This window comes from Ambystoma mexicanum, chromosome 6p (genome assembly GCF_040938575.1).
Source record: "Ambystoma mexicanum isolate Mex_15411 chromosome 6p, UKY_AmexF1_1, whole genome shotgun sequence".
In the NCBI taxonomy this organism is placed as follows: domain Eukaryota; kingdom Metazoa; phylum Chordata; class Amphibia; order Caudata; family Ambystomatidae; genus Ambystoma; species Ambystoma mexicanum.
In genome coordinates this window covers 1507535931-1507560841 of record NC_090935.1, presented here as the reverse complement: position 1 = coordinate 1507560841, position 24911 = coordinate 1507535931, and the positions used below count along the sequence as shown (strand labels likewise).

General features: G+C 45.4%; 1 protein-coding gene across 2 annotated transcripts in view; it reads right to left on the bottom strand.

Annotated features, from left to right (window-relative positions):
• SH2D4A (SH2 domain containing 4A) overlaps positions 1-24911 on the bottom strand; it is a 575867-nt gene that overhangs the window by 236915 nt on the left and 314041 nt on the right. Inside the window, exon 6 of one of the 2 annotated variants that reach the window (XM_069626354.1) lies at positions 18748-18889. In XM_069626354.1, the coding sequence (XP_069482455.1) occupies positions 18748-18889 (142 nt within the window). The remainder of the gene's footprint in view (positions 1-18747; positions 18890-24911) is intronic. The other variant, XM_069626355.1, reaches the window with a different exon arrangement.

Below are 24911 nucleotides of genomic sequence, written 5' to 3'. Positions count from 1 at the left end.
TCAAGACCTCATGCGAGGCATTCAGGAATTAACAACGGAGGTACAGAACCTCAAGGCAGAGAACGCAGCATTAAAGCAGCTAGTTCTATCACGTGATTCCGCAACCAAAGAAAATGTAATATTGGGTGGAATAGTGAACAAGTATGATGGTTCTTCCAAGACTCTCTGCGCCTTCCTTGATTCGTGTTTAGTTCACTTCACGTTCAAGCCCTACTACTTCTCCGCTCCTAGAGCAAAGGTGGGTTTTATGATTTCTCACCTCACTGGAAATGCATTGACTTGGGCAACCCCCCCTAGTCAATTCAAGCGACGCTCTCCTGGATGACTATGATGGCTTTGTGAGAGCCCTTACGGAAATGTTTGATCGCCCAGAGCAGGTGTATAGTGCTCAAGAGAGACTACTCGAGTTTAAACAAGGGTCCCAGGATATGCTCACCTATGTTACTAATTTCAAACAACTTGTGAAAGAAGCAGACTGGTCGGCAGAAGCTAGTTTTACCCTCTTCCGAAGGGGGCTGAACGAAGAAATAAAAGATGAGCTTGCTAGGGTGGCCCACCCAAGCTCCTTCCAGGCTCTTATGGATCTATCCTTAAAGATAGATTTCCGAATCCAAGAAAGAAGAGCAGAGAAGAGGAAGTCTAAGGCAAGTCTCCAAAAGACCATCATGGAACATGCCCCTAGAGCAGAGTGAAATGTTCTTTCTACCCCGGACCCATAACCTATGCAACTAGGAGCCTTTCGTGGACCCATTACCCCTCAGGAAAGGATGCAACAAATCCATACTGGTCTATGCATGTATTGCGCCTCCGATACACATCTTGTGAGAGAATGTCCCATTGCTCCTCCACGGTGTTCGGGAAACGCCAGCTCCCGATCCTAGATGGAGCACAGTGTCGGGAGAGAGATGTTTGCTCCACATCAATTCCATCCTTGAACTCTCCTGGACAAAATAACCTTGTGGTTCTGCAGGCCCTACTATCGCCTTCCAAGACAGAATCCTACCCCATCCTGCCATTAGTTGACTGCGGAGCTATGGGCGTATTTCTAGATCAAGATTGGGTCACTGCTCATAACATACCACATGAAAGCCGAGTTACAATGCAACGAGTAGAGGCAATTGATGGAAGGCCTCTCTCCTCAGGACCCATTACCCTTCAGACTAAAGAGATTCTACTTTCTATTAATCACCATCAAGAGAGAATCAAATTTGACCTCATTAAATCAGCCCATTATCCGATGGTTTTTGGGATGCCCTGGCTGCAGAGGCACAATCCTTACATCAACTGGGCAGCCGGCTCACTGTTTCTTGGATCTGAATTTTGTATGGCTCACTGCCTATCCTTGGATACCTTACCAAAGCCTTCTAGAGACTTTCAAGAGAACCAACAAAGTCCAGTCACTGTTTCTACATCATCCAGATTCCCAGGGCCTACCAAGCCTTTTCTGATGTTTTTTCGACCGCGATAGTCCAAGCTCTCCCTCCTCACAGGCCAGAGGATTGTGCCATCGATACCGAACCCACAGCTGTGATTCCTTTCGGCAGAATGTTTATATTATCTGAACCTGAAAAAAGGCTCTCCGAGAATACCTGGAAACTAACCTAGAAAATGGCACCATACGCCCGTCCAAATCTCCAGCGGGTGCTTCATTGTTCTTCGTTCCAAAGAAAGATACCAAAGAACTCAGAGCATGCCTGGACTACCGTGGTCTAAATCATTGCACTCTCAAGGACCGTTATCCTCTACCCCTCATCTCGGATATCCTGGAAGCAGTCTGAGGTGCAGTAATCTTCACAAAATTAGATCTAAAGGGTGCTTACCATCTCATTCGTATAAAGGAAGGTGACGAATGGAAAACAGCCTTTAGAACTCCCTTCGGCCATTTTGAATATCTGGTCATGCCCTTTGGACTTGCTAATGCCCCAGCAGTTTTTCAACGTTTCATGGATAGGGTGTTCTCGGACATGCTGTTCCTCTTCGTTATCGTCTACCTGGATGACATCTTGACCTACTCCAAGGACTTTCTAAGGCATGAAGAGCATGTTAAGGCAGTCTTACAACGGTTACGTGAACACAAACTCCTAGCTAAACCCGAGAAATGCCTGTTTCACGTCACTTCTGTTCATTAGCTAGGATTTGTCCTTAGTCCAGAAGGAATTGGAATGGATCCTTCAAAGGTAAAAGCCATACTATCTTGGCCAGCTCCCACATCCGGAAAACAGATTCAATCTTTCCTGGGACTTGCCAATTGTTACCGAAAGTTCATACCATCCTTCTCTGAAATTGTTCAACCGATCATTGCTCTCTTGAAGAAAGATGCTCCATTTCTCTGGTCTACAGATCAAGACAAGGCATTCCAACGATTAAAGACAGAGTTCACAGCCCCCCACACCAATACGTCTTACAAAATCAAGCCTACCTCGGAAGGGCGCACAACCAAACCTATCACCACAGAAATAGGCCTAAAGCAAGGTTGCAATTTAGCCGCTACTTTTTTCAATCTATACCTTGCAGATCTCGACAAAGGATGGGATGCAAAAAATATGTTTTCTGTAAAAGTTGGCCTTGTTCATCTAAAATGGCTTGCCTTTGCTGATGATATCATAATATTTGATCCGACTCCGGCAGGCCTTCAATTCAAACTACAGTTATTTGAACAATTTGCAAAAGCACACAACTTAACGCCCAATCCTGCTAAAACAGTAGTAATGAAATGTGGTGTTCAGAAGCGAACTGGAAAATTCCAATGGCATATTATGCGAACTACCATTCCCTCTATTGTACAAATGATCTACCTAGGGTATTATCTATCAGAGAAGAATTCCATCAAACTGTGGACTGACCTTCTTAACAATAAAATCAGACCACTTATATCGCAGTTAAAAATAATATATGCGAAATATTGCAAGTTCTCGCTAACGCCTCTTATTGAGTTTTTTACGTTGAAAGTTGAAAGCGTTATTCTTTACTCGCTCGATATATGTCTGGGTGAAATGGGAATGATCCTTGACCAACTGCAAGGAACATCTTTGAAACGTGCTATGTCCCTTCCAATGTCACTACCCAATGCAGTTCTAAGGCATGAGCTGGGCCTAGTAGCGCTATCCACTCGTTGGAAATGGTGACTCTTAACAAACTTTGCCAAAATAAGCTACCCTAGGACGAATTCCCTATATGTTGATATGAAGCAAACAATTGAGCTAATGCCAACAATCTCGATGGTCCAATATTTGAAAAGAGTACACGTCATCCTCAGTGAAATCAATATCACAGTGGATGACGTTTACACTAGACCTGCATATGCTAAGAAAAAGCTGTTCGAACTCGATTGGTGCATAACCATCAATCAAATAGGAACATACAAACTTTATAAAGAATATCACCTATTCACACGAAAACGTATACCGAGATATGATCATATTGTGTTATTTCCTTGTAACTATACCCGCAAGACTTTTCTATGGTTCAAATTCAATCTGTTACATACCAAGGAAAGAATCTCAAATTGGGCTGGTTACAAGATGAATGTTGTAAATAAGCATTGCAGATTTCCCATGTGTACTGAAACTACTGAAACACTAAAGCATTTGATTTTATATTGTCCTCATTTTAAACGTCAGAGAACTGTTTTACTGATGAAATTTGTAAACATTACTTACACTGATTGTTTAGTATTCCTATGGGCCAGAATGATGCAGGGCAATCATAAACCTCTCATATATGCCCTAACAAGTCTATGTAAATCGATAGAAAAAGAATTAGGCAACTATGCTAACATCATTGCTTGAGAAGTCAAATAGGCTAATTCATCAATTCAGGTGAAGTGATATATCATCAATGTTACATCTCAAACCTGTGTATGTCTGTGTCTATATTTCTTTCTATTGTATGAAGATTTTAAATTTTAAACTTAGGAGTTAATCATATTGCAATGCTTGTTTAATACTCTGATTTTTACTTAACATCTCTATTTTGTAAAGATTTTGTTACTTTGTAATAGAATCACACACAAATAAAAATAAAAAAAATAAAATTAAAGACAGAGTTTACTCAAGCCCCCATCCTGGCTCAACCCAATATTAACCGACCATTCCAAGTGGAGACGGATGCATCCAATTACACCATAGGAGCAGTACTAAAACAGGAATTTGAGGACAATTTGGAGCACCCCATTGCTTACCTTTCACAAAGCCTAACGCCCAGTGAGACTCATTATTCCGTCTTGGAAAAGGAACTGCTAGCCATCCGCCAAGCCTTCACAGAATGGCGACACCTACTCCTGGAAGCTAGGCATCCAGTCCAGGTCCGTACGGACCATCGAAATCTTCAAGTTCTACAATCTTTGGAGTGTAGGAACAGTCGTTAGGCCCGTTGGGCCTTCTTCTTTGCCCAGTACCAGTTCCAAATCCTTCACGTTCCTGGATCACAAAACATAATTGCCGATGCCCTTTCCAGACGTCCTGACTATGAAAACTCTGAGGATCGCACCTTTCCAAAGAGGTTTCCACGCACAATCTTTGTTGCCCAAGCACTCACCCTCCTGGAGAATATCCAAACCAAACTCGTCTTTCGGACCTCTGGAAGGAGCACAAGAGAAATAACAGATGGAATCTCACAGCTAAGGACGGGTATCTATTCAAAGATAATCGCCTAGTCATCCCCACTCCTGGACTGAGACAAAGGATCACAAGTCTATGTCATGATACCTTACATTCGGGACATCGTGGGATAACCAACACTCTCCATCTAGTACAAAGACAGTTTTGGTGGCCCAAGATGAAGGATGATATTAGGATCCATGTCCAAACATGCGCAGTTTGCAATCAGAACAAACACGATAATAAGAAGCCAGTCGGACTCCTACTCCAACCAGCATTACCAACAAGACCCTGGGAAATCATTGCCACTGATTTTATCATGGAATTACCACCCTCTAGAGGCTACACAACAATCATGGTCACTATTGATTTGTTTATTCATATGGCTCATTTTACACCCTTATCCAAACTACCTTCCTCATCAGACATTGCCGGAATTTTCCTGGAACACATATTCCGACTTCATGGGTTGCCTCCCAAGATCATTTCAGACCGAGGACCTCAATACATATCTCAGTTTTGGAAGCAAGTATGTCGTATTCTGGGAATCCAACGTGCCCTATCCTCTGGCTACCAGCCACAAACCAATGGAGCCACGGAGCGTGTGAACCAGACTCTCGAACAATATCTACGATGATTCGCCACCAAAGTTCAAGACAATTGGTCGCTCCTAATACCTATGGCTGAATTCGCCCATAACAATTCAGATCATTCAGCTATCAAGACCAGTCCCTTCTTCTGTAGCCAAGGATTCCATCCATCAGTCCTACTCTCCGTACTCCCACATCCTACTCCAGTACCTGTGGTAGACTCCTGGATAGAAAACCTAATCACAGAACATAGGGAGATTAAGGAATACCTAGAACGGGCCCGAGAAGATGTCAAACATTATGCTGACTCTAAAAGAAGACCTGGACCTTCCTATTCTGTAGGGGATAAGGTTTGGTTATCCTCGAAGCTCCTTCCTCGACACCTGAGCCCCAATAAACTGGCTCCCAGATACTACAGTCCCTTTTCCATGCAAGAAATCATCAACCCAGTGAACTTTCGACTCCGGTTACCTGAATCCTGGAAAAGAATCCATCAAGTCTTTCACACTTCTCTGCTAAAACCATACATCCAGTCATCCCGAACAGCTCCTAGATCTACCCCTGTTATTGTAAATGATCAAATGGAATACGAGGTTTCCAGGATTTGTGACTCAAGATATCGACGGGGTCAACTACAATATCTGGTTGAGTGGAAAGGGTACCCCTCCAGTGAGCGTACATGGGAACCTGTGTCAAACATGAATGCTCCCAGATTGGTTCGACGATTTCATCTGATCCATCCGGGCAAACCTGGAGGAGCTGGTTTCCAGAGGAGGCATACTGTCTTGAAGCGTCGTCTACGTCCTTTCTGGACCTCCTGGTCCCTGACTCGCAGGGGATTGCATGCAGTTATCCTTCCAACATGTCCGCCCGGAACAGAATACTCCGGATCGGTCTATGCGTTCCACGCTGCTCATTCTACAAAAGGGACACGCCCCTGGGGCTCTGCGTGTCTCAACGCTACCGCTACCTGTAGTCGGACGTGCTTAGCCGGAGTTCGATCGGGGCTCTCGCTTGATTCCTTGTTCCCAGGCCCTTGAATTCCCTCCTGTTCCCTTTCTTCCCAATCTCCTGGAAAACCTTCTGCGCTCGATTCACAGTCTTCCGTGCCTCCGAGCGTACCTTAATTACTTCCTGGAATTTCCCTGGACTTGTAGAACGCTCCTGGAAACTGAACCGCTACTCTCACGCTGGACGCCGAAGACCGGCGTTCAGGCCTATACAAATCCCGGACCGTAAAGAAGAAGAAATCCCAGAAGGTCGCAAGTACAGAACAGAAACAGGTGAGAAAGGGAGAGACTTGTGACACTTATAGATTAAGTTAGACACCACCTCTGTGATGACAGAAGATCCATGACATCTGGCCAACAGCATGCTCTGCGTGGTGAGCAGAAGGACCATCAGTTTGTTACTTGCTTGATAGGTTTTCAGTTTTGTATTTTGATTGTAGGCCTTTTTCGAGGTGAGACCTGTGCTTTCAGTTTTTCCATATATTCTCTTATATTCCTTACTATGGGGTTGTCGTTCTGCCAGTTGTGGGATTCTTCTCATTTTCCTCTCATGATAGCTAATATGTTTCTGAAATTTCGGCCGTATACCAGTTTGAATTGGGAAAATCCCCCTGATGCCTGGGGCGTCTTCGGGACTGTAAAGTGGGCCCAAAGGATCAGGTCTTCCCAGTCTGTCCCGTCTTCATCCACCAGATTTCACAGGATTTTCTTTAACATCTGTTTAAATCTTTTGAGCAGGCAATTTTTCTGTAGGAGATTCACAGAGATTCCTTTCCTTTTTTAATCATGTATTTACAAATATTTACATAAAACAAGACACAGAAGATCACAGTACATAGTAATCAAACCCCTGCACGAGTTCATTCTGCAATATACACAAGGTATGAAAACACACAGATTACAGGTGCAGTTCAATGAATCTTTCCAAATTCTCTCATAAAGGTAAAACTTTCTTCTGAGTAAACAGTACTTTTTCAATAAGAGGCAAGCTGCAAAGTTTGTTAACCCAGTCTCTTGCAGAAGGATGCCTGACAAACTTCCAACTTTTAAGAATCCATATTTTTGCAGTCATCGCGGCTCTGAACAGCCATTTCCTCTCCGAATAGATAACTCCTCTATGATAGTGTCATCCCCTAGTATCAGGGTTTCAAGATCATATGTTATGTCCAATCTCAACACTCGATTAATCAATGTGCAAACCTTATCCCAGAACGTTCTCACCACGGCACAATCCCATATCATGCGTTATAATGTTCCCTCGTTATGTCTACACCCCCAGTACATACTCGAATCACACATATTCAATTAAAAAATCCTAGCAGGTTTCCAGTATGTTCCATTTAGAAGTTTCATCTGTCTTGCACGTTCCGTGCCATTTCGAGACACAAGAGTTGTGTTCCGGCAAATCCTCTCCCATCTCACTACATCCATTCCAGTAGTGAGGTTTTGAGACCATTTCTCTATTAACACAGAGCTCCCTTTCCTATACCCCAGTTAGAGATTATGCACTCTAGAGCATTTGGCCTCTACAGTGTATAATTCACAGAGGTTCTCAAAGGGGAAGTTCTCTCAGGAATTTTATTGCCCCAATGGATCAGGTATGTATTTTTGAGCATATATCGATTGATCCCAAAAATGTTTCCAATGCATTTTACCTTCGGTTTTCTCACATTTACACATGCAAAACTCATGGGTCAGAAACCTGCCATTTTATGCTAATCACATCTGTTGATCCATTGCCCTAAGTTCAAGTGCTGTCGAAGCAGTAAATCAGATAACCTGCCCCATAAGCTGATATCATTGGATGCTTATGCCTCTTGTCACAATGCCAGTGCACACCTCATTTGGATGTCCTCTGTGCGCAATCTATTGATGTGTCTCCATGGAAATATCAAGACCCTCTTTCCTCAATAAGTATCAACAAACCCTTTCTGTTCCGATAACATTGGAGATTCTTCCTCATTCCTGTCAGTCTATTTCATTCAGAGCCCCCATGACTGCTTTTTGCTCTATTCAGTTATCTACCAAGTACGACATACTGAGAACAGGTACTTACACTATCTCAAATGATTAGTGCTTTATATTTAAACGTTTTTTGTATAATTTACAAATATCTTTACTAAACCATTTAAAAATGTATATTTACATGACTTCATTTTTACATGTGCCATTGCAAAATGTCAAGGTTTGGGCCTATTCCTTTTGTCTTTGCATTATGGGTTTTTGAAAAATGTCTGTCTCTTCTCATAATTGTATGTAACATTGCATTTTAAACTAAACCTCATTGCGTTACTTTAGCCAAATTACAAATATTTTACTTTTTCTCCCCCAGTTGCTTTTATAATGCTTCAATACTCAAGAACTATGGCAGCAATTCAGCCCTAACTATATGTATACAGACAAGGAAATGCTTGAGAGAGATAGAAGGCGAAAAGATGGGCAATCTACTGTAAAACTTGACGATCAATAACAGGATCCTCATCCTATTCGCATGCAAGACCCTTTCACTTTGTGTGCTGCCTTCGATATGAAGTCATGCCAACTTTAGTCGAGAACTGCTGTTGCAGAGAAACATCTGGGTGCTTAGCCTACATAGCCGGAGAAGAACCTCAGCGTTACCCAGCTTACCTCAGGGCCACCTGCCTACAAGATTCGTCTTGAGAACAATCATGGTCCTGATGGACGAACTTAGAGCAACAGTTTGCCCTCATTCTCCAAGTAATGAGTGCGTTTTGTGTTTATACATTTTATTTGTGACAACCTTGAACTGAAGCCATTCATGTTGTTCTCTTACTAAATTGTGAGTGCGATGGGTGTCTGATGATAAAAAGTTCACATATTTGAAAAAAGGTATAGTTCTTACTTCAAGCCAAACTATTCAACATTGTATTTCACGACTTAGCATTACAGTTTCTTTTACTTTAAAGCTAAACAAAAACATTTACCTATGTTCCTATATTTTATTGTTCAAAAGGGCGTACCCATTTCTAGATCACCCTTACTTGATAATAATTATACTGTCGGTACTTTACACACAAAGGTACTTTTTTCAAACATACTAATCCCTTGCATTTTAGATGATAGCCCGAATACGATAAATGGAAATATTGCATTAATTCAACAAAACCTTTTTCGTATTTACTCCACAAATGGTACAGACTTGTGACTTATGGAGCGTTCATATGGAGGATACATGGAAGATTTGGATTCTGCGTTCGTCGAGTAATACCTGCTTGTCTGGTTCGAGCCTTTACTTTAAAAAAGTAGCATTTTACTAAAAGAAATCTGGAAAACAAATTTAAAAAGGTAGCAGGCGCCCCTCCCTAGTAAGACCATGGCATAGTAACCTGTTCTGTGTTTTCTTCCCACTTTGAGAGTCTGCAGCCATCGCTTTTAGCTCACTGTACCTTTCACAAAGGAGGAATATCCATTTGCATATCAGTCTTTGTCCCGCCCAGAAGGGCAGTCCAGCACCGAAAATACCAGGCAAACCTCCTTTGAACAAGAGTACCAACAGCAACCCCAGACACATGTTTCAACCTTGTTGGGCCTCATCAGTGAGGTGGAGCTGTGCCTCTCTGAACACAGCGAGCAAGCGGTCCACGCCTGGGTTCCCCGGGGTAACGTAGGGTGACCAACAGCAAGTTCCTTGCACAATACAAAAAAGTTGGCAGGCGCCCCTCTCTAGAAAAAACATGGCATGATAACCAGTTCTGAGTTTTTTTCCCACTTTGAGAATCTGCAGCCATCTGTCATGCCTGCGCCATGGGCACATCCATTTATGCTCCATTTGGACTTTGCTGCTTAGTGATTATTGTCAACTAACTACGCATACCATAATGCACCTGGCCGCAAGCATTGTTTCCTGGCCGTTCCTATTGGTTTTCTATGGAACTACACCCCCCAGAAGCCTTAGAGTCTGGTCCTGCTTCCACCAGCCCAGGAACAGAAAGGGAGGTGGCCGATTGCCTGCAGGTGTGATTCGCCAGGTGAAACCAATTAGCCTGCCTCTGTGCTGGGCTAGGCAGTATAAAGGCTGCTGCCTGCAGTGGCTCAGCCTCTTGCATCTGAGAGTCCTTCCTCCACCTTTCGCTTCTGACTACGGATCCTTGTTTGCTGTTAATCATCACTCCTGCTTGGACCCTGCCTTGTAGCTTGCTACACCCTGCTGCCTACAGCCCTAGCCTTTTGGGCTCCCTGCCTTGTTGCTTGCTCCACCCTGCTGCCTCCAGCCATAGCCTTCCAGGCTCCCTTCCTCATGCCCTTGCCCTGCCGGGCTCTCCACCTTGCAGCGGATCACGCTCTGCTGTCTTCCAGTCTCCGCCCTTGCCCTGCCGGGCTCTCCACATTGCAGCGGATCTCGCTCTGCTGTCTTCCAGTCTCCGCCCTTGCCCTGCCGGGCTCTCCACCTTGCAGCGGATCACGCTCTGCTGTCTTCCAGTCTCCGCCCTTGCCCTGCCGGGCTCTCCACATTGCAGCGGATCTCGCTCTGCTGTCTTCCAGTCTCCGCCCTTGCCCTGCCGGGCTCTCCACCTTGCAGCGGATCACGCTCTGCTGTCTTCCAGTCTCCGCTCTTGCCCTGCCGGGCTCTCCACATTGCAGCGGATCACGCTCTGCTGACCCTTCCAGCCTCCGCCCTTGCCCTGCGGGCTCTCCACATTGCAGCTGATCTCGCTCTGCTGCTTTCCAGCCTCAGCCCTTGTCCTCTGGGCTTCCTGCTCGGCAGCCTGCCTCACTCCGGCTGCCTTAGCCCTTGTCCTCTGGGCTCCCTGCTTTACAGCCTACCTCTCTCCGGCTGTCTTAGCCCTTGTCCTCTGGGCTCCCTGCTCTACAGCCTGCCTCACTCCGGCTGCCTTAGCCCTTGTCCTCTGGGCTCCCTGCTCTACAGCCTACCTCTCTCCGGCTGCCCTAAACCCTTTTCCTCTGGCTTTCTACCTTACCGTCCTACTCCTGTGGACTTACTCACTACTTCCCTGCTCCTCGGAGCTCTCTACCTTGTACCTTACTGTCCTCTGCTATCCTTTCCTGTTACTCGACTTTCCCTTCTATACCTTCTGCTAGTTTGCTATCTCCTCCTTTCCTGGATTTGTCTGTAGTAACATCTCTTGTACTGTTTGTTGACCCTTTTGTTCAGAGCTTGTCTGTTGGTTCCCATCAGTCAACCTCTGCCCCTTCCTTTGTCTTGTTTCTACATTACAGACACCCATAGCTGCTGTTCCAAGTCATGAGCAAACAGCGTGGGACTCTGTTATAGCAAACTGTGCAGAAGGCTAGAGTATTTCCAAGGTTTGTGGAATACTCTTTTCCTATTCTGCATACACCCCAAGAGGGTATTCACTCTGTACCTTTTCCCTTGCTACTCTTCCCTACTCTTCGTTCTCTTTCCGTTCTGCAGTGTGTGTACTTGTCTGTCCACTTTATTTCAGCACCCAAACTCTTCTGGGTGTCTTGTGCCACTCTTATTAGAGTGCCATCCTTGACAGAATGCAAGAGCCAAAAATTTCTTATTTCATTGGCCGGAAAGGCACACACAGACCTAAGATGCTTTCCTTTCGAGTTAAGAAACCTTTGCTTAAACCTATGGTTTCCCTAAAGACAGCAGACAAGAAACCTAGTCTAAAGGACAGACTCGCCTTAGTAAACAAAGATTTACAAGCACAATACTATACTCTCTGGCTAGCTGACCCTTCTTCCATGTACAATTATTATGACATTTGCGACTATGATCCGCAGTCCTTATCTGTTGCAGAGCTACAGCAAGATAATGAATTCTTACAGATCTTGTTAGACCAATCAGTGGAAAACTCTCCTGCGTCTTCTGATAAGCCTTCTAACACCGCAACAGCTAAGGACATATCACTCATTGTGAGAGAATCTAAACCAGAATACGCCGTTGCCAGTATAATATGCGCAAGTTCAGCTTGGCAAGCTCCCCAGAATGCTGGAAACTCTTATTTGACAGGACAAGGCAGTCATTACCGTGAGGTTTGTGCATCTGGTTCTGGGTACAAAAGACCTATACTAACCATCGGTTGTCTTAATACTTCCACAGTATCTACTAACCACGATAACCCTAAGGTCAGTCTTCCCATTGCTACAACCAAATTTTCTGCCACACCAGCTTCTGAAGCTTTAGATCAAACTAATGATACTTACCTGCTACACGAACAACTCCTACGCCTTAAAAGAAAGACCGAAGACCTCTATGACGACTTTGTTTCTTTGTATTATAAGAATCTTATGAAGGGACACAAGTCACCAGACCTTCTGACAATATGTCCAACACCTGACATCTTATCTTTAGAGATCAACATGATAAGGCCTGGAGTTGCCATACAGAAAAGTATACAGACTTTTACCAAGCAGATGGAAGACCTAAATATAGCATATGTATCCCTTCTAGAGATTGACACAGCTCTTTCACCTTCCAGCCGCAGAAACTCAGGTTGTTGTACTGACAGAAAAGAATTAACTCCTCCGGTGGGTCAAATCACGCACACAGTCATTACACCACAAGACAAGGGTGGTCTACTGATTGAAAATCCCTCTGAGTCAAAGGATGATTCCGCCCTCACCCTTGCCTATCGTCCAGTACTCACACCTACAACCTCCTCTGCAATGACAATGGCAGCTGAAGAGACTGGCACAGTTCACACCGAGCATGCTGAAGTGGCAAGCGGGGCTTGCCAAAGTGTGGCTGTGCTATCAGACATCACTCTCGAGCAATTAACATCTTCTGTTTCTTCGATACCCCCTGAATCGCCAGTCTGATCTGTCTGTAGCTGCTATAGCACTCGAACTTCCAACTGCTATTCATGATCTGCCTGCTGCTGTGGTTCCTAAACCCCCGGACACATTTGAGACTCCTGAAGTCCCTGCTACAGATCTTGAGGTTGCTATAGCTATTGTGAATCCTGAAACTACTACCCCAGTTGTTCCTGCTGGTATATCTATAGCACTAAGACTGCCAGACTCTACCCTACCAGTCTCAGGTGCTTTCCAGCCCGCTGGCTCTCTCATGGCTCCCTCACACCTAGTTGTTACAGCATCGATATCCCCTACAGCCATCCAAGATCTCACCGCTGCGGTATCCTCTTAACTCTCTATGGCTAACCGTAATGTTGTCATTACTACTTCGGATGTCTTGGAAAACCTTCCTAAAGATACCAACTCTGCTGTACCTATGGCTCCACTTTCCAGCATCATACTGTTGCCCGTCAAGGCAAAATCTATCTTGGAGCCTGCAGCAGTTTTTCGCAGTTCCTCTCTTCATGCACACACAGTTGGGGTCTGTGTTCCAAAGACTTCATCTTTTCTGAATTCTACATCAAAGGTTCAGAACATTGGTACCGGCTCTGTCATTCAAGACTCTCACCTTATAACTCGTTTCTGGTGCCTCATGATGTGTCTTTTTGGAGTAAGACTCTTGTACTGTGGAACAGACACTCTTCCTACAGGTCGGTCTTCAGGGAGCCTGGAGAGGGGCCTGGAGAGGGGCATACTGTCATGCCTGCGCCATGGGCACATCCATTTATGCTCCATTTGGACTTTGCTGCTTAATGATTATTGTCAACTAACTACGCATACCATAATGCACCTGGCCGCAAGTATTGTTTCCTGACCGTTCCTATTGGTTTTCTATGGAACTACACCCCCCAGAAGCCTTAGAGTCTGGTCCTGCTTCCACCAGCCCAGGAACAGAAAGGGAGGTGGCCGATTGCCTGCAGGTGTGATTCGCCAGGTGAAACCAATTAGCCTGCCTCTGTGCTGGGCTAGGCAGTATAAAGGCTGCTGCCTGCAGTGGCTCAGCCTCTTGCATCTGAGAGTCCTTCCTCCACCTTTCGCTTCTGACTACGGATCCTTGTTTGCTGTTAATCATCACTCCTGCTTGGACCCTGCCTTGTAGCTTGCTACACCCTGCTGCCTACAGCCCTAGCCTTTTGGGCTCCCTGCCTTGTTGCTTGCTCCACCCTGCTGCCTCCAGCCATAGCCTTCCAGGCTCCCTTCCTCACGCCCTTGCCCTGCCGGGCTCTCCACCTTGCAGCGGATCACGCTCTGCTGTCTTCCAGTCTTCGCCCTTGCCCTGCCGGGCTCTCCACATTGCAGCGGATCTCGCTCTGCTGTCTTCCAGTCTCCGCCCTTGCCCTGCCGGGCTCTCCACCTTGCAGCGGATCACGCTCTGCTGTCTTCCAGTCTCCGCCCTTGCCCTGCCGGGCTCTCCACATTGCAGCGGATCACGCTCTGCTGCCCCTTCCAGCCTCCGCCCTTGCCCTGCGGGCTCTCCACATTGCAGCTGATCTCGCTCTGCTGCTTTCCAGCCTCAGCCCTTGTCCTCTGGGCTTCCTGCTCGGCAGCCTGCCTCACTCCGGCTGCCTTAGCCCTTGTCCTCTGGGCTCCCTGCTTTACAGCCTACCCCTCTCCGGCTGTCTTAGCCCTTGTCCTCTGAGCTCCCTGCTCTACAGCCTGCCTCACTCCGGCTGCCTTAGCCCTTGTCCTCTGGGCTCCCTGCTCTACAGCCTACCTCTCTCCGGCTGCCCTAAACCCTTTTCCTCTGGCTTTCTACCTTACCGTCCTACTCCTGTGGACTTACTCACTACTTCCCTGCTCCTCGGAGCTCTCTACCTTGTACCTTACTGTCCTCTGCTATCCTTTCCTGTTACTCGACTTTCCCTTCTATACCTTCTGCTAGTTTGCTATCTCCTCCTTTCCTGGATTTGTCTGTAGTAACATCTCTTGTACTGTTTGTTGACCCTTTTGTTCAGAGCTTGTCTGTTGGTTCCCATCAGTCAACCTCTGCCCCTTCCTTTGTCTTGTTTCTACATTACAGACACCCATAGCTGCTGTTCCAAGTCATGAGCAAACACCGTGGGACTCTGTTATAGCAAACTGTGCAGAAGGCTAGAGTATTTCCAAGGTTCGTGGAATGCTCTTTTCCTATTCTGCATACACCCCAAGAGGGTATTCACTCTGTACCTTTTCCCTTGCTACTCTTCCCTACTCTTCGTTCTCTTTCCGTTCTGCAGGGTGTGTACTTGTCTGTCCACTTTATTTCAGCACCCAAACTCTTCTGGGTGTCTTGTGCCACTCTTATTAGAGTGCCATCCTTGACACCATCGCTTTTAGCTCACTGTACCTTTCACAAAGGAGGAATATCTATTTGCATATCACTCTTTGTCCCTCCCAGAAGGGCAGTCCAGCACCGAAATGCCAGGCAAACCTCCTTTGAACAAGAGTACCAACAGCAACCCCAGACACTTGTTTCAGCCTTGTTGGGCCTCATCAGTGAGGTGGAGCTGTGCCTCTCTGAACACAGCAAGCAAGCGGTCCACGCCTGGGTTCCCCCAGGTAACGTAGGGTGACCAACACCAAGTTCCTTGCACAATACAAAAAAGTTGGCAGGCGCCCCTCTCTAGACAAAACATGGCATGATAACCAGTTCTGTGTTTTTTTCCCCACTTTGAGAATCTGCAGCCATCGCTTTTAGCTCACTGTACTTTTCACAAAGGAGGAATATCTATTTGCATATCACTCTTTGTCCCTCGCAGAAGGGCAGTCCAGCACCGAAATGCCAGGCAAACCTCCTTTGAACAAGAGTACCAACAGCAACCCCAGACACTTGTTTCAGCCTTGTTAGGCCTCATCAGTGAGGTGGAGCTGTGCCTCTCTGAGCACATTGAGCAAGGGGTCCACATCTGAGTTCCCCCAGGTCACTTAGGGTGACCAACCCCAAGTTCCTTGCACAATACAAAAAAAGGCAGCAGGCCCCCTCTCTTGAAAGAACATGGCATGATAACCAGTTCTGTGCATTTTTCCCACTTTGAGAGTCTGCAACCTTCGCCTTCAGCTCACTGTACCTTTCGCAAAGAAGGAATATCCATTTGCATGTCAGTTTTTGTTCAAAGGAGGTTTGCCACGCATTTCGGTGCTGGACTGCCCTTGTGGGCGGGACAAAAAAGACAGGATTCTGCCTTGAAAGAACGTAAAGTGTAACAAAACGGAAATTCTACTGCAGGGTAGGTTGGGAGGGGCAATGAGGAATATGTGGGAGGAATATCCAGTAGAAGGAAAGTTACGAGGGGTAAGTAACTTGTTCTTTGAATGGATTGTGTACTCCCACATATTCCTCATCTTTTGGTAGACTCCCAAAGCAGTATTTATTTTGAAAGAGGGAGTACGGATTTAGGAGTTCCTTGTGAGTTCTCTCTCTCTGCTCTTCCTTTCCCACTTCACTTTCCTCTCTCAGGTTTAATCTCCTTTCCCCCTTCTCATCTCCACTCTACTCCCCTCCCTCCAATCTATTCTTTCATACATTCTATCACTCTCACTATCACTCTCCTATCTACCATGCACTTATCCTGCTACACTAGATCTACAGTCCTTCACACACTTCAGCAACCATGCAGCTATACACAGCCACAGTCTTCCAATCAGGTACAACACTCTCTCAAAGCCAAAATCTCACTTGAAACACGCTCCATAAAAATCTCTGTATCGCCCTGCTCCATCATCTTTTATCCACCTGGTCTCATGGTACACTGCTGCTCCACCTGACCTTACCAGAAAATTCCCCATCATGTGTGATTGTTTAGGGATTTTTAGACCCTTCCTTTCACTTGTCTCCTTTGTACTCCCTTCCCTGCTGGTTCCTTTGATCACATGTTACCTTGGTCTCATCTACCTTTGAGACACAGCAGCGAAAACGCTAAAACTGCTTAGTAACACCACACCCTTTATGTGTATAGCGGGTAACACAGACTGCTTCATGTGAGCTTCTGGATGTTTGCTGCCAACGTGGATAAGTGGTGAGTCTGGGATCAAAAGTAAATTGCTTTTCTGGACTGGTATAGATGATCATCCTTCTTCGGCAGACCTGATGGTTGTGTACTCATTGAGTCCTCTCCTCTGCACGGCTTATGGGACAGGTAATCCTGGAGGGATAGGACATAAACCGTGGCCAGAATGGGGCAAATCAGGCATTGGGTGACAAACAGTAGTACCTGGTGAATGCAACATGGCAAAAACACGAAGAACTGTGGCTGGGGCCCACATTCCGTCTCTGGGGTAGGTTCCCTAACATCCCCTGACAGGGTCATGCATCTCACCCTATCACAATAGGCTTGATGCTGAATGAATGGAATGTTGCCTGTCTAGGTGCCTCAGTGTGGTTAAGTGAAGTCCTCTGCCTTGTCTGTTTTTGTCTAATGGCTTCCATTGCCCAGCAAATGAACATTGAAAGGACTTACAGTCCCTCCTTTTCCTTCATTTTCCTGGTTCAGTATCCCCCACTGCATTCTTTTCTACCTTATCAGTCATAGTGGCCAGCTTCTCCTCCTACTACTGCTCAGAGTATGGTGTCTGTGGCAGTGATCACAGCTCTGCGTGGGTTAGGCAGTCTGTCTGCTCTTCCTCCATGTTTCATTGTAGCCCCTTCGTTGTTTTCAGTTTAGCTGCTGGTGTATGCGGCAGCCGCTCCAGTGCAGCCTGGGATGGTGCTAGCTACTCATCTCCTGCAGTCAGGACACAGAGTATTTGACTACCAAATTGTATATGTTGTATCTTGCTCTACTTTTCCCTGCTTACTCCTCTCTCATATCTTTTCAACTTTTTTTCCAAAAGAAAAAAGAAATATGAGTTGTAACTGTATTTACCCCACACCAGCTACCCCTAGCTACAGAAGCTAGCTAGCTCGATCGCTATCCCTCTTTCTTTTTCTCTCTCTCTACTCCTAAACATTTCCTGTACCCAAAATGTTTACAGCAAACATGAAGTATGCATCAAACGGATTTAAAAATTCAAGCCGATTCAACACTGTTCGTGTCAATAAGTGCCTATTGGCTCGAATCGTGTCAAATCTGCTTGAGCTAATAAAGTCACTAGAGCACATACTTTTTGAGCTTGAGTGGATTTGACACAATTTCAGCCAATTGTTACCCATTGGCTCGAATCAGGTGCAATCTACTTGAGCTAGTAACAAAGCCATCAGAGGACATACTTTATGACCACAAGCCCATTTGACAAGACTTGAGAAAATTGGTGTCTTTTTTCTCAAATCCTGATAAATTGGCTTGAGCTAGTAATGCCACTGGATGTTTCAGCTGATCAGAGACATGCACAAGTCGAATCTGGAATTTTGCTGCTTAGTTCAAATTAGCACGCAAGTCAGCTTGTTAGAGGCTCGACTGATTCAAACCGATTTTAAACCATTTATTTACTGAGTTGTGCCAGTATTCGGGTCCACCACTTTAAGATTCAACCTCCCCTAATGAGAAAATCTTTTATATTTGGCAGGTCAATACCATCCTATACTGGAACAAACCGTTTGCAACCAACAGATTTGAATCTGTTGACACAATCGAGCAAGCAAATGAAAGGAGCGAGCCAAAAGGTTTTAATGTATAACATTGCAGATGTTGAACTTATTGTGATTGTTCTTTTGTAGTTGTTTGTGTGTGTATTTGTAATGTTGTAAAAGTTAATTTGAACTAAAGACAACAATAAATAAATAAGTAACATTGCAGGCCGGTAAATTGATTCACAGTATGAACTTACAGGACGCTTGCCATTCAGAATCTTCCTTTTCAAAACTCTTCACATCTTCCTGTGGATCATTCCAGTTCATGTAAATCTCTTTGGTATTGTCTTTCCCACGTTTGACATCTTCCTCTTCTATTTTCATGACTATGAGTTCCTGCTATCACAAACAAATAAGAAACACATTTGAATATACACAAATAGAGGTTACATTGTTGCATGGATACAAATCTTTTTTCCCTATAATGCCAAAGTTGTTGCTTTATTTCAGATACTTTTGAATATTACAGTTGTATTGTTTATTAGGGAATTCTGTAAAAGTGAAATAATCAAAATAACAAGAAATGTTTAGCGTTCCTGACGTCTGTCAAATCCACCTCTCCAGTTCACATTTGATGGTGTCATACTTGGTTCCATGCAGTTGCGGACCAATGTGATAACAATATAGGATTGGGGTGACACTTATATGCACCATTTGTACACTTGAAGGGCTTAATAAGATTTATTTAAAAAGAATGATTTGACAGAATATGATCTTCTTGTTTTTCAGATATTTCAGATGTTTACTGGCAGACTCTACATATTACCAACTTCACGATTAAACAGCAGCCTGAGCTATGGGCATGAATATGCGTAACCCTATTTGACAGAATATATAAAACCCAGAAGACTCCTAAATCCTGGAAATCCGCTGTTATTGTCCCGATATTCAAGAAAGGGGACAGAACATGCCCAAAAAACTATCGCCCAGTGGCATTACTGGATACTCTGGGGAAAATCTACGCCACAATGTTACAGCAAAAACTGGCGACCTGGGCAATCAAGTCTAATCATGTAGATAAAAGACAATCTGGCTTTGTGAAGCAAGTGGGCTGCTCATTAAACTTGTTACTCCTGAACCTGATGAAAATGGAAGCGATAAAATCTAAATCTAAGGTATATTTGGCCTTTATCGACTTCTCAAGTGCCTTTGACACCGTCGACAGGCCTCGCTTGTGGTCAAAACTACAAAGTTGGGGCTGTCCAGCTGACTTAATGGCAGCAATTCGAGAATTGCACTCCGAAACCTCCATAAAAATCCGGTTGGATCGATCTGGAAATGTAACTACCCCAATCAAAACCTATAAAGGGGTAAAACAAGGCTGTCCCTTAGCTGCTGCAATATTCAGTCTATTCATCTCAGATATTGGGTTGGCAATTGACTCTGTAAGATTGATAAGACCCGTCTAAGTTGCCTGTTATACGCCGACGATCTTGTTCTTATAGACCTAACACCTGTCCGCCTACAGAGGAAACTGAATGCGGTTGCCCAATACGTTGCATCTAACTACTTGGTGATAAACACAAAAAAATGTGAAATTTTGGTGTTAAAGAATCTTAACAGCGGAAGACAAAACAAGTTGAGACAACCAAGATGGCACTTGGGTCGGGACGCCATTCAGATAACTCAGAACGTAAAATATCTCGGAATGCTAATAAATTCATCAATCAACGATGGACCATGGATTATTGAAAATAAAAGGTAATGCAAACAACTGGCCAGTCAAGCGGTCATCATACAGAAAACATTTGGGAAATTTTCACTAAAACCAGTTCTAGCTTTTTACCATCAAAAGGTAATCCCAGTGTTATTATATGGTGCTGAAAACGCCTTGGGTTGCAGTCATGATACATGGTCACCGCTGGAGCACTGTTTTTGGTCTAAAGTTTTGTCTTTGCCAAGGGGAACTCCGACATCTTGTGTGAGGTATGAACTCTCGCTTATCTCGCTACATGCTAGGGTATGCTGGGCCCTAGTAAGTTTGTTTCGGAAATCTCGTCAGCGTGAGCACATACCACAATTTGACATCTTTCATGACCCATCGCCAGCTAATAATAGCATGGTGTCATTATGGTCTAAAAGATGTAAAGAGATCTTGAGTGATCACGGAATTAGCCTGGATATGCTGCATAATGACCCGAATGCTGCCAAATTGAAAATCTGGTGCGCGGACTGGGAGTAAACTTGCTCACAACGTGCCACAGCCTCCATGATGAAGGACGCCCCGCTTGAAACAAGGCCATTTAACGTGCTACAACGCTATATCGAGATGTTTCCAGACTCACAGGCTCGAAGAGTGTTCATGATGCTGCGTCTGAACGCATTTAAAACTAACGAGCTGTTGGCGTCATGGAGAACAAACAAAGTCTCAACCTTAACGTGTAGACTATGCACTAAAGATAAGGAAACCCTGAAGCATTTGGTGCTATTCTCCACGGCACTTCGCTCAGAAAGGACAATTCACCTGGGGCCTTGGGGCCTAAATTACCCCTCCCGCTGTGCCGACGACTGGTGGGCCTATATGTCTCAAGGATGGGACATGAAACTGATATTACCACTAACTCGATTTCTAATGTTAATTGAAAAACGCCTGAATATATTGTCGGCTGATGAGTAACGACAACAGTGCATTGCTTACTCGTTTGATAACTGGGAGGGGTATTTCTAAGGGACTCCTAAAGGATGACATATTCTGATTATGTGTTGTGTTTTGTGTTTTGTTTGTAACCATTTTAAAGGTTTGTAAGAAACCAATAAAATTAAAATAAAAAAAAATAAATGAAAAAAAATTGGTGGCATTTTACTTTAGGTCCATGGATGTACATGAACCTCGGATGGTGCTGGACGGCAGCCATCATTGTGGCATTGAAGTATGAGTCACAGAATGCTAGGGTAGGTAGTGGCAGTGCCAAAGGATGACTGGTTGGCAAGCGCATGAGGTCCTACAAGGGCGTGCAACAATGAGATAAGCCACCATCTGAGGCAAGGGTGCACTCACATACATGCCCACAATTATGTCATGAAGGAGGGTTTAGACATACGAGAACCAGAGAAGCCATTTACGTGAATGCTGAGTCTGCAGTTTTGTGCTGATAGGTGTAATGGAAATGTCTGTAGAGGAGGTTGCTTATGTCATGTGGGCGTGCCAAGCAGTGTTACATTGAGTTTGGATGAGCCTGTAAAGCCTTGCCCTGAGGATGTTAGGTGAGAAGGTTAATTTTTAATGTAACAGACTAAATGTAGCATACCGAGTTTTCTGTATGTTGCCCATTGTGTAAAACTGTATAAAACCCCAGAGGTATCTGGGCTCAGGAGTTTAACATTTTGGGATGGGGATTCTATGCCGGTTTAATTATTCATTTCTGCTCCGCTGTATGGAAATAAACCTTGTCTCTACCTTTACAACCCAGTTAGTCTATGGAATGGCCACATTTACTTTACTCAACCTCTTGTGCTATCCAGTGTTCTTCATCATTGAAATACTGTTTCCTTCCACCACCACATTTATGTTTGTAATGTTACCATTAAAATGGTGCCCTATTCCTCCTACTGTACAAATATATGCATTCAAGCTAGATGCGCTCCCCTTTCCAACCATGCAGTGAGCATTTAATTGCCATCAATGGTATATTTCTAAATAAACAAACTGTGAACTCCAATCATGCAACCAGGGTGTCACCCTTTGAATAGGCCGTAATGCTAAGATCCCCCAGGCCACTTCTGAAATGCAGGCGCTTGACCACAACCACCGAGAATTGCTGTCACCCCGGCAAAATGTTTACCCTGTCACAGCCACTTGTGTGTTGTCAAATCTCAATTGTAAGAACCAGCTACTTTGACCTGTGGCACAGTCCCAGTAGCACAAACCCACTGAGCTACCAAGGTGCACAATCCCCACGCTGACCACTAGAATATTAAGTGTAGCTTGGGCCAAGTTACTTGGCCCTCAGCAGCCGCCTCACTATACGAACACCCTTGAAACTTGAAAATGAAACAGTAGTAGCTACGTATGTCACTAAGCACTTACATCACATATTGGTAGCTCAGCTGTACTTAACGTCCCCTCTGAATAGCAAGCACCTTCTGTTTTTAAAGGTATTATAGGACCACTGACTCATAACATTACACCAGAATACTGATTAGGCCCTGTATTCAAAACTCACACCTGGAGGCCACCAGTGGACGTGGACAAGATGGCGGCCCGAGAGCGAGCTCCGTATCCCACATTGAGTAAAAAGGGCTGTTGTCCCCCTGTCTGCACTCCCCCCTCGCCCGAAGCCCAACAACTGAGAGATATGTTCCATGACAGAGTGGAGGAAGGTGTGGTACATGGAAAGCCCCCCGAAAGATCCCCTGTGGCGCTGGTGGAGGCACCTACAGGGAGCGGACCTTGGAAAAGAAGAGGGGAGTCTCTAGGAAGAAGAGGACAGCCTGGCTTCCCGAATCAGAAGGCCTCTGAAATCGCAACCTCTCCTGATGAAGTGCAGTGATCTGCAGCCAGGAGAGGAACAAGGAGCTAGTCATTGTGGGGGATCTGGTCCCCCTACACCCGCCGAGAGGCCTTCGCTCATGTGCGGCATTGTGAAGTGGGGGAGTGCTCCTCGCTGAGGCTTCAGGAGCTGGCAGCGAAGGAAGGTACATCCTGTGGATATGGTATCCCAGCGCTGCCATTGAGGAGTAGAAATCGTCGGCGCCGGTGGCCTAGCTGCTGAGTGCGTGCGGGGGGCTCTGAGATTCCCGCTGTGCACCCGGTTGAGGAGTCTTGCATAGAGGGCCTCTCCAGCGTAGGACCCTGCGTGGTGAGTGGACTGTCTGGGAAGGTTGATTCCCTTACGAGGATTGAGGGGAGAAGGAGGTCTGAACTGCAGCCCCGGACCTGGAGCTGTGTGGGAGGCCCCCATTCACATCTGTTTGTGGGGGAGATTTTGAGGCTGAATAAAGGGTTTGGGGGTTTTTAACCTCTTTGCGTTGAGAGATATATTTTTTTTTACCCCTTGACCAATGCTTTAAAAGTGTCCCAGATGATGTCCAGAGGAGCCCCTTGCATATCATCCCCTTTTCTTGCTCTCCATAGGTCTTTCAATACAAGATCTGTGAACATCTCTCATAGGGTGCTGGACGGGCTCTGACCGCTGGTAGTCGCCAGGACGCCCCTGGCTTTATCTGGGTCCCAAGCTAAATTGAAGTCCCTGGTCAGGAGGATCTCTCCACCCGCAAATCTTTCTAGTTTCCACAATACCTTATACATAAACGCCTCCTGGCCCGAATTGGGGGCATATAACATCCCAATAGTTAGTACCCTGTTCTCAAAGATAATTTGGAGGAACAAATATCTACTATTTTGGTCAGCCTGGATGTGGGGTACTTTGATTCCCAACGTATTCCTGAAGCCTATCAGGATCCCTGCTGTCTTATTTTTGGCATTCACCTGGTATATTTGTGCGAACTGGTGTTTGCTTAACGTTGGGCTGTCTCCGCTTTGAACATGAGTCTCCTGTAACAGTATGAATCCACCGCTCCCCTTTTTAGTTGTGCTGCCAGTTTCTTCTGCTTCCCTGGGTTGTTCAGCCCCCCGGACGTTATGTGAGTATAACTTTAATGACATCAGCTTTGCTATTGCACTTTCTCTTTTTGGCCCCTTCCTTCTGTTTCACCTGAAGACTTAGTGATATCTGACACTGCGTTCCCCGGTGTTTTCCCTTCCTGACTCCTGCCTCAACACTCCCCCCCCCACATCCGGTCTAGGCTCAGTATCTTATGATTCATCCCCAAATACTTGGGAACTGGGCCACGTTTTATCCCCGAACGTAAGGTACCACTGACCTCTAACGATTCCAACTTGTTCTTCAACTGCGGCCCGGCCCAGCCAACTTGAGCCTGTTGGAACTATTGTCACCTCGTTGCACCCATTTTTAGTTGTGCTTCCAGTTTCTTCTGCTTCCCTGTGTTGTTCAGCCCCCGGACGTTATGTGAGTATAACTTTAATGACATCGGCGTTGCTATTGCACTTTCTCTTTTTGGCTCCTTCCTTCTGTTTCACCTGAACACTTAGTGATATCTGACACTGCGTTCCCCGATCCCCAACCCCCCGTTTTCCCTTCCCAACCCCTGCCTCAACAATCCCCCCACGCCCCCATCCGGTCTAGGCTCAGTATCTTATGATTCATCCCCAAATACTTGGGAACTGGGCCACGTTTTATCCCCGAACGTAAGGTACCACTGACCTCTAACGATTCCAACTTGTTCTCCAACTGCGGCCCGGCCCAGCCAACTTGAGCCTGTTGGAACTATTGTCACCTCGTTGCACCCATTTTTACTTCGCCCCCCTCCCCTAATTCAAACTATTCCAAGTGGCACCTAT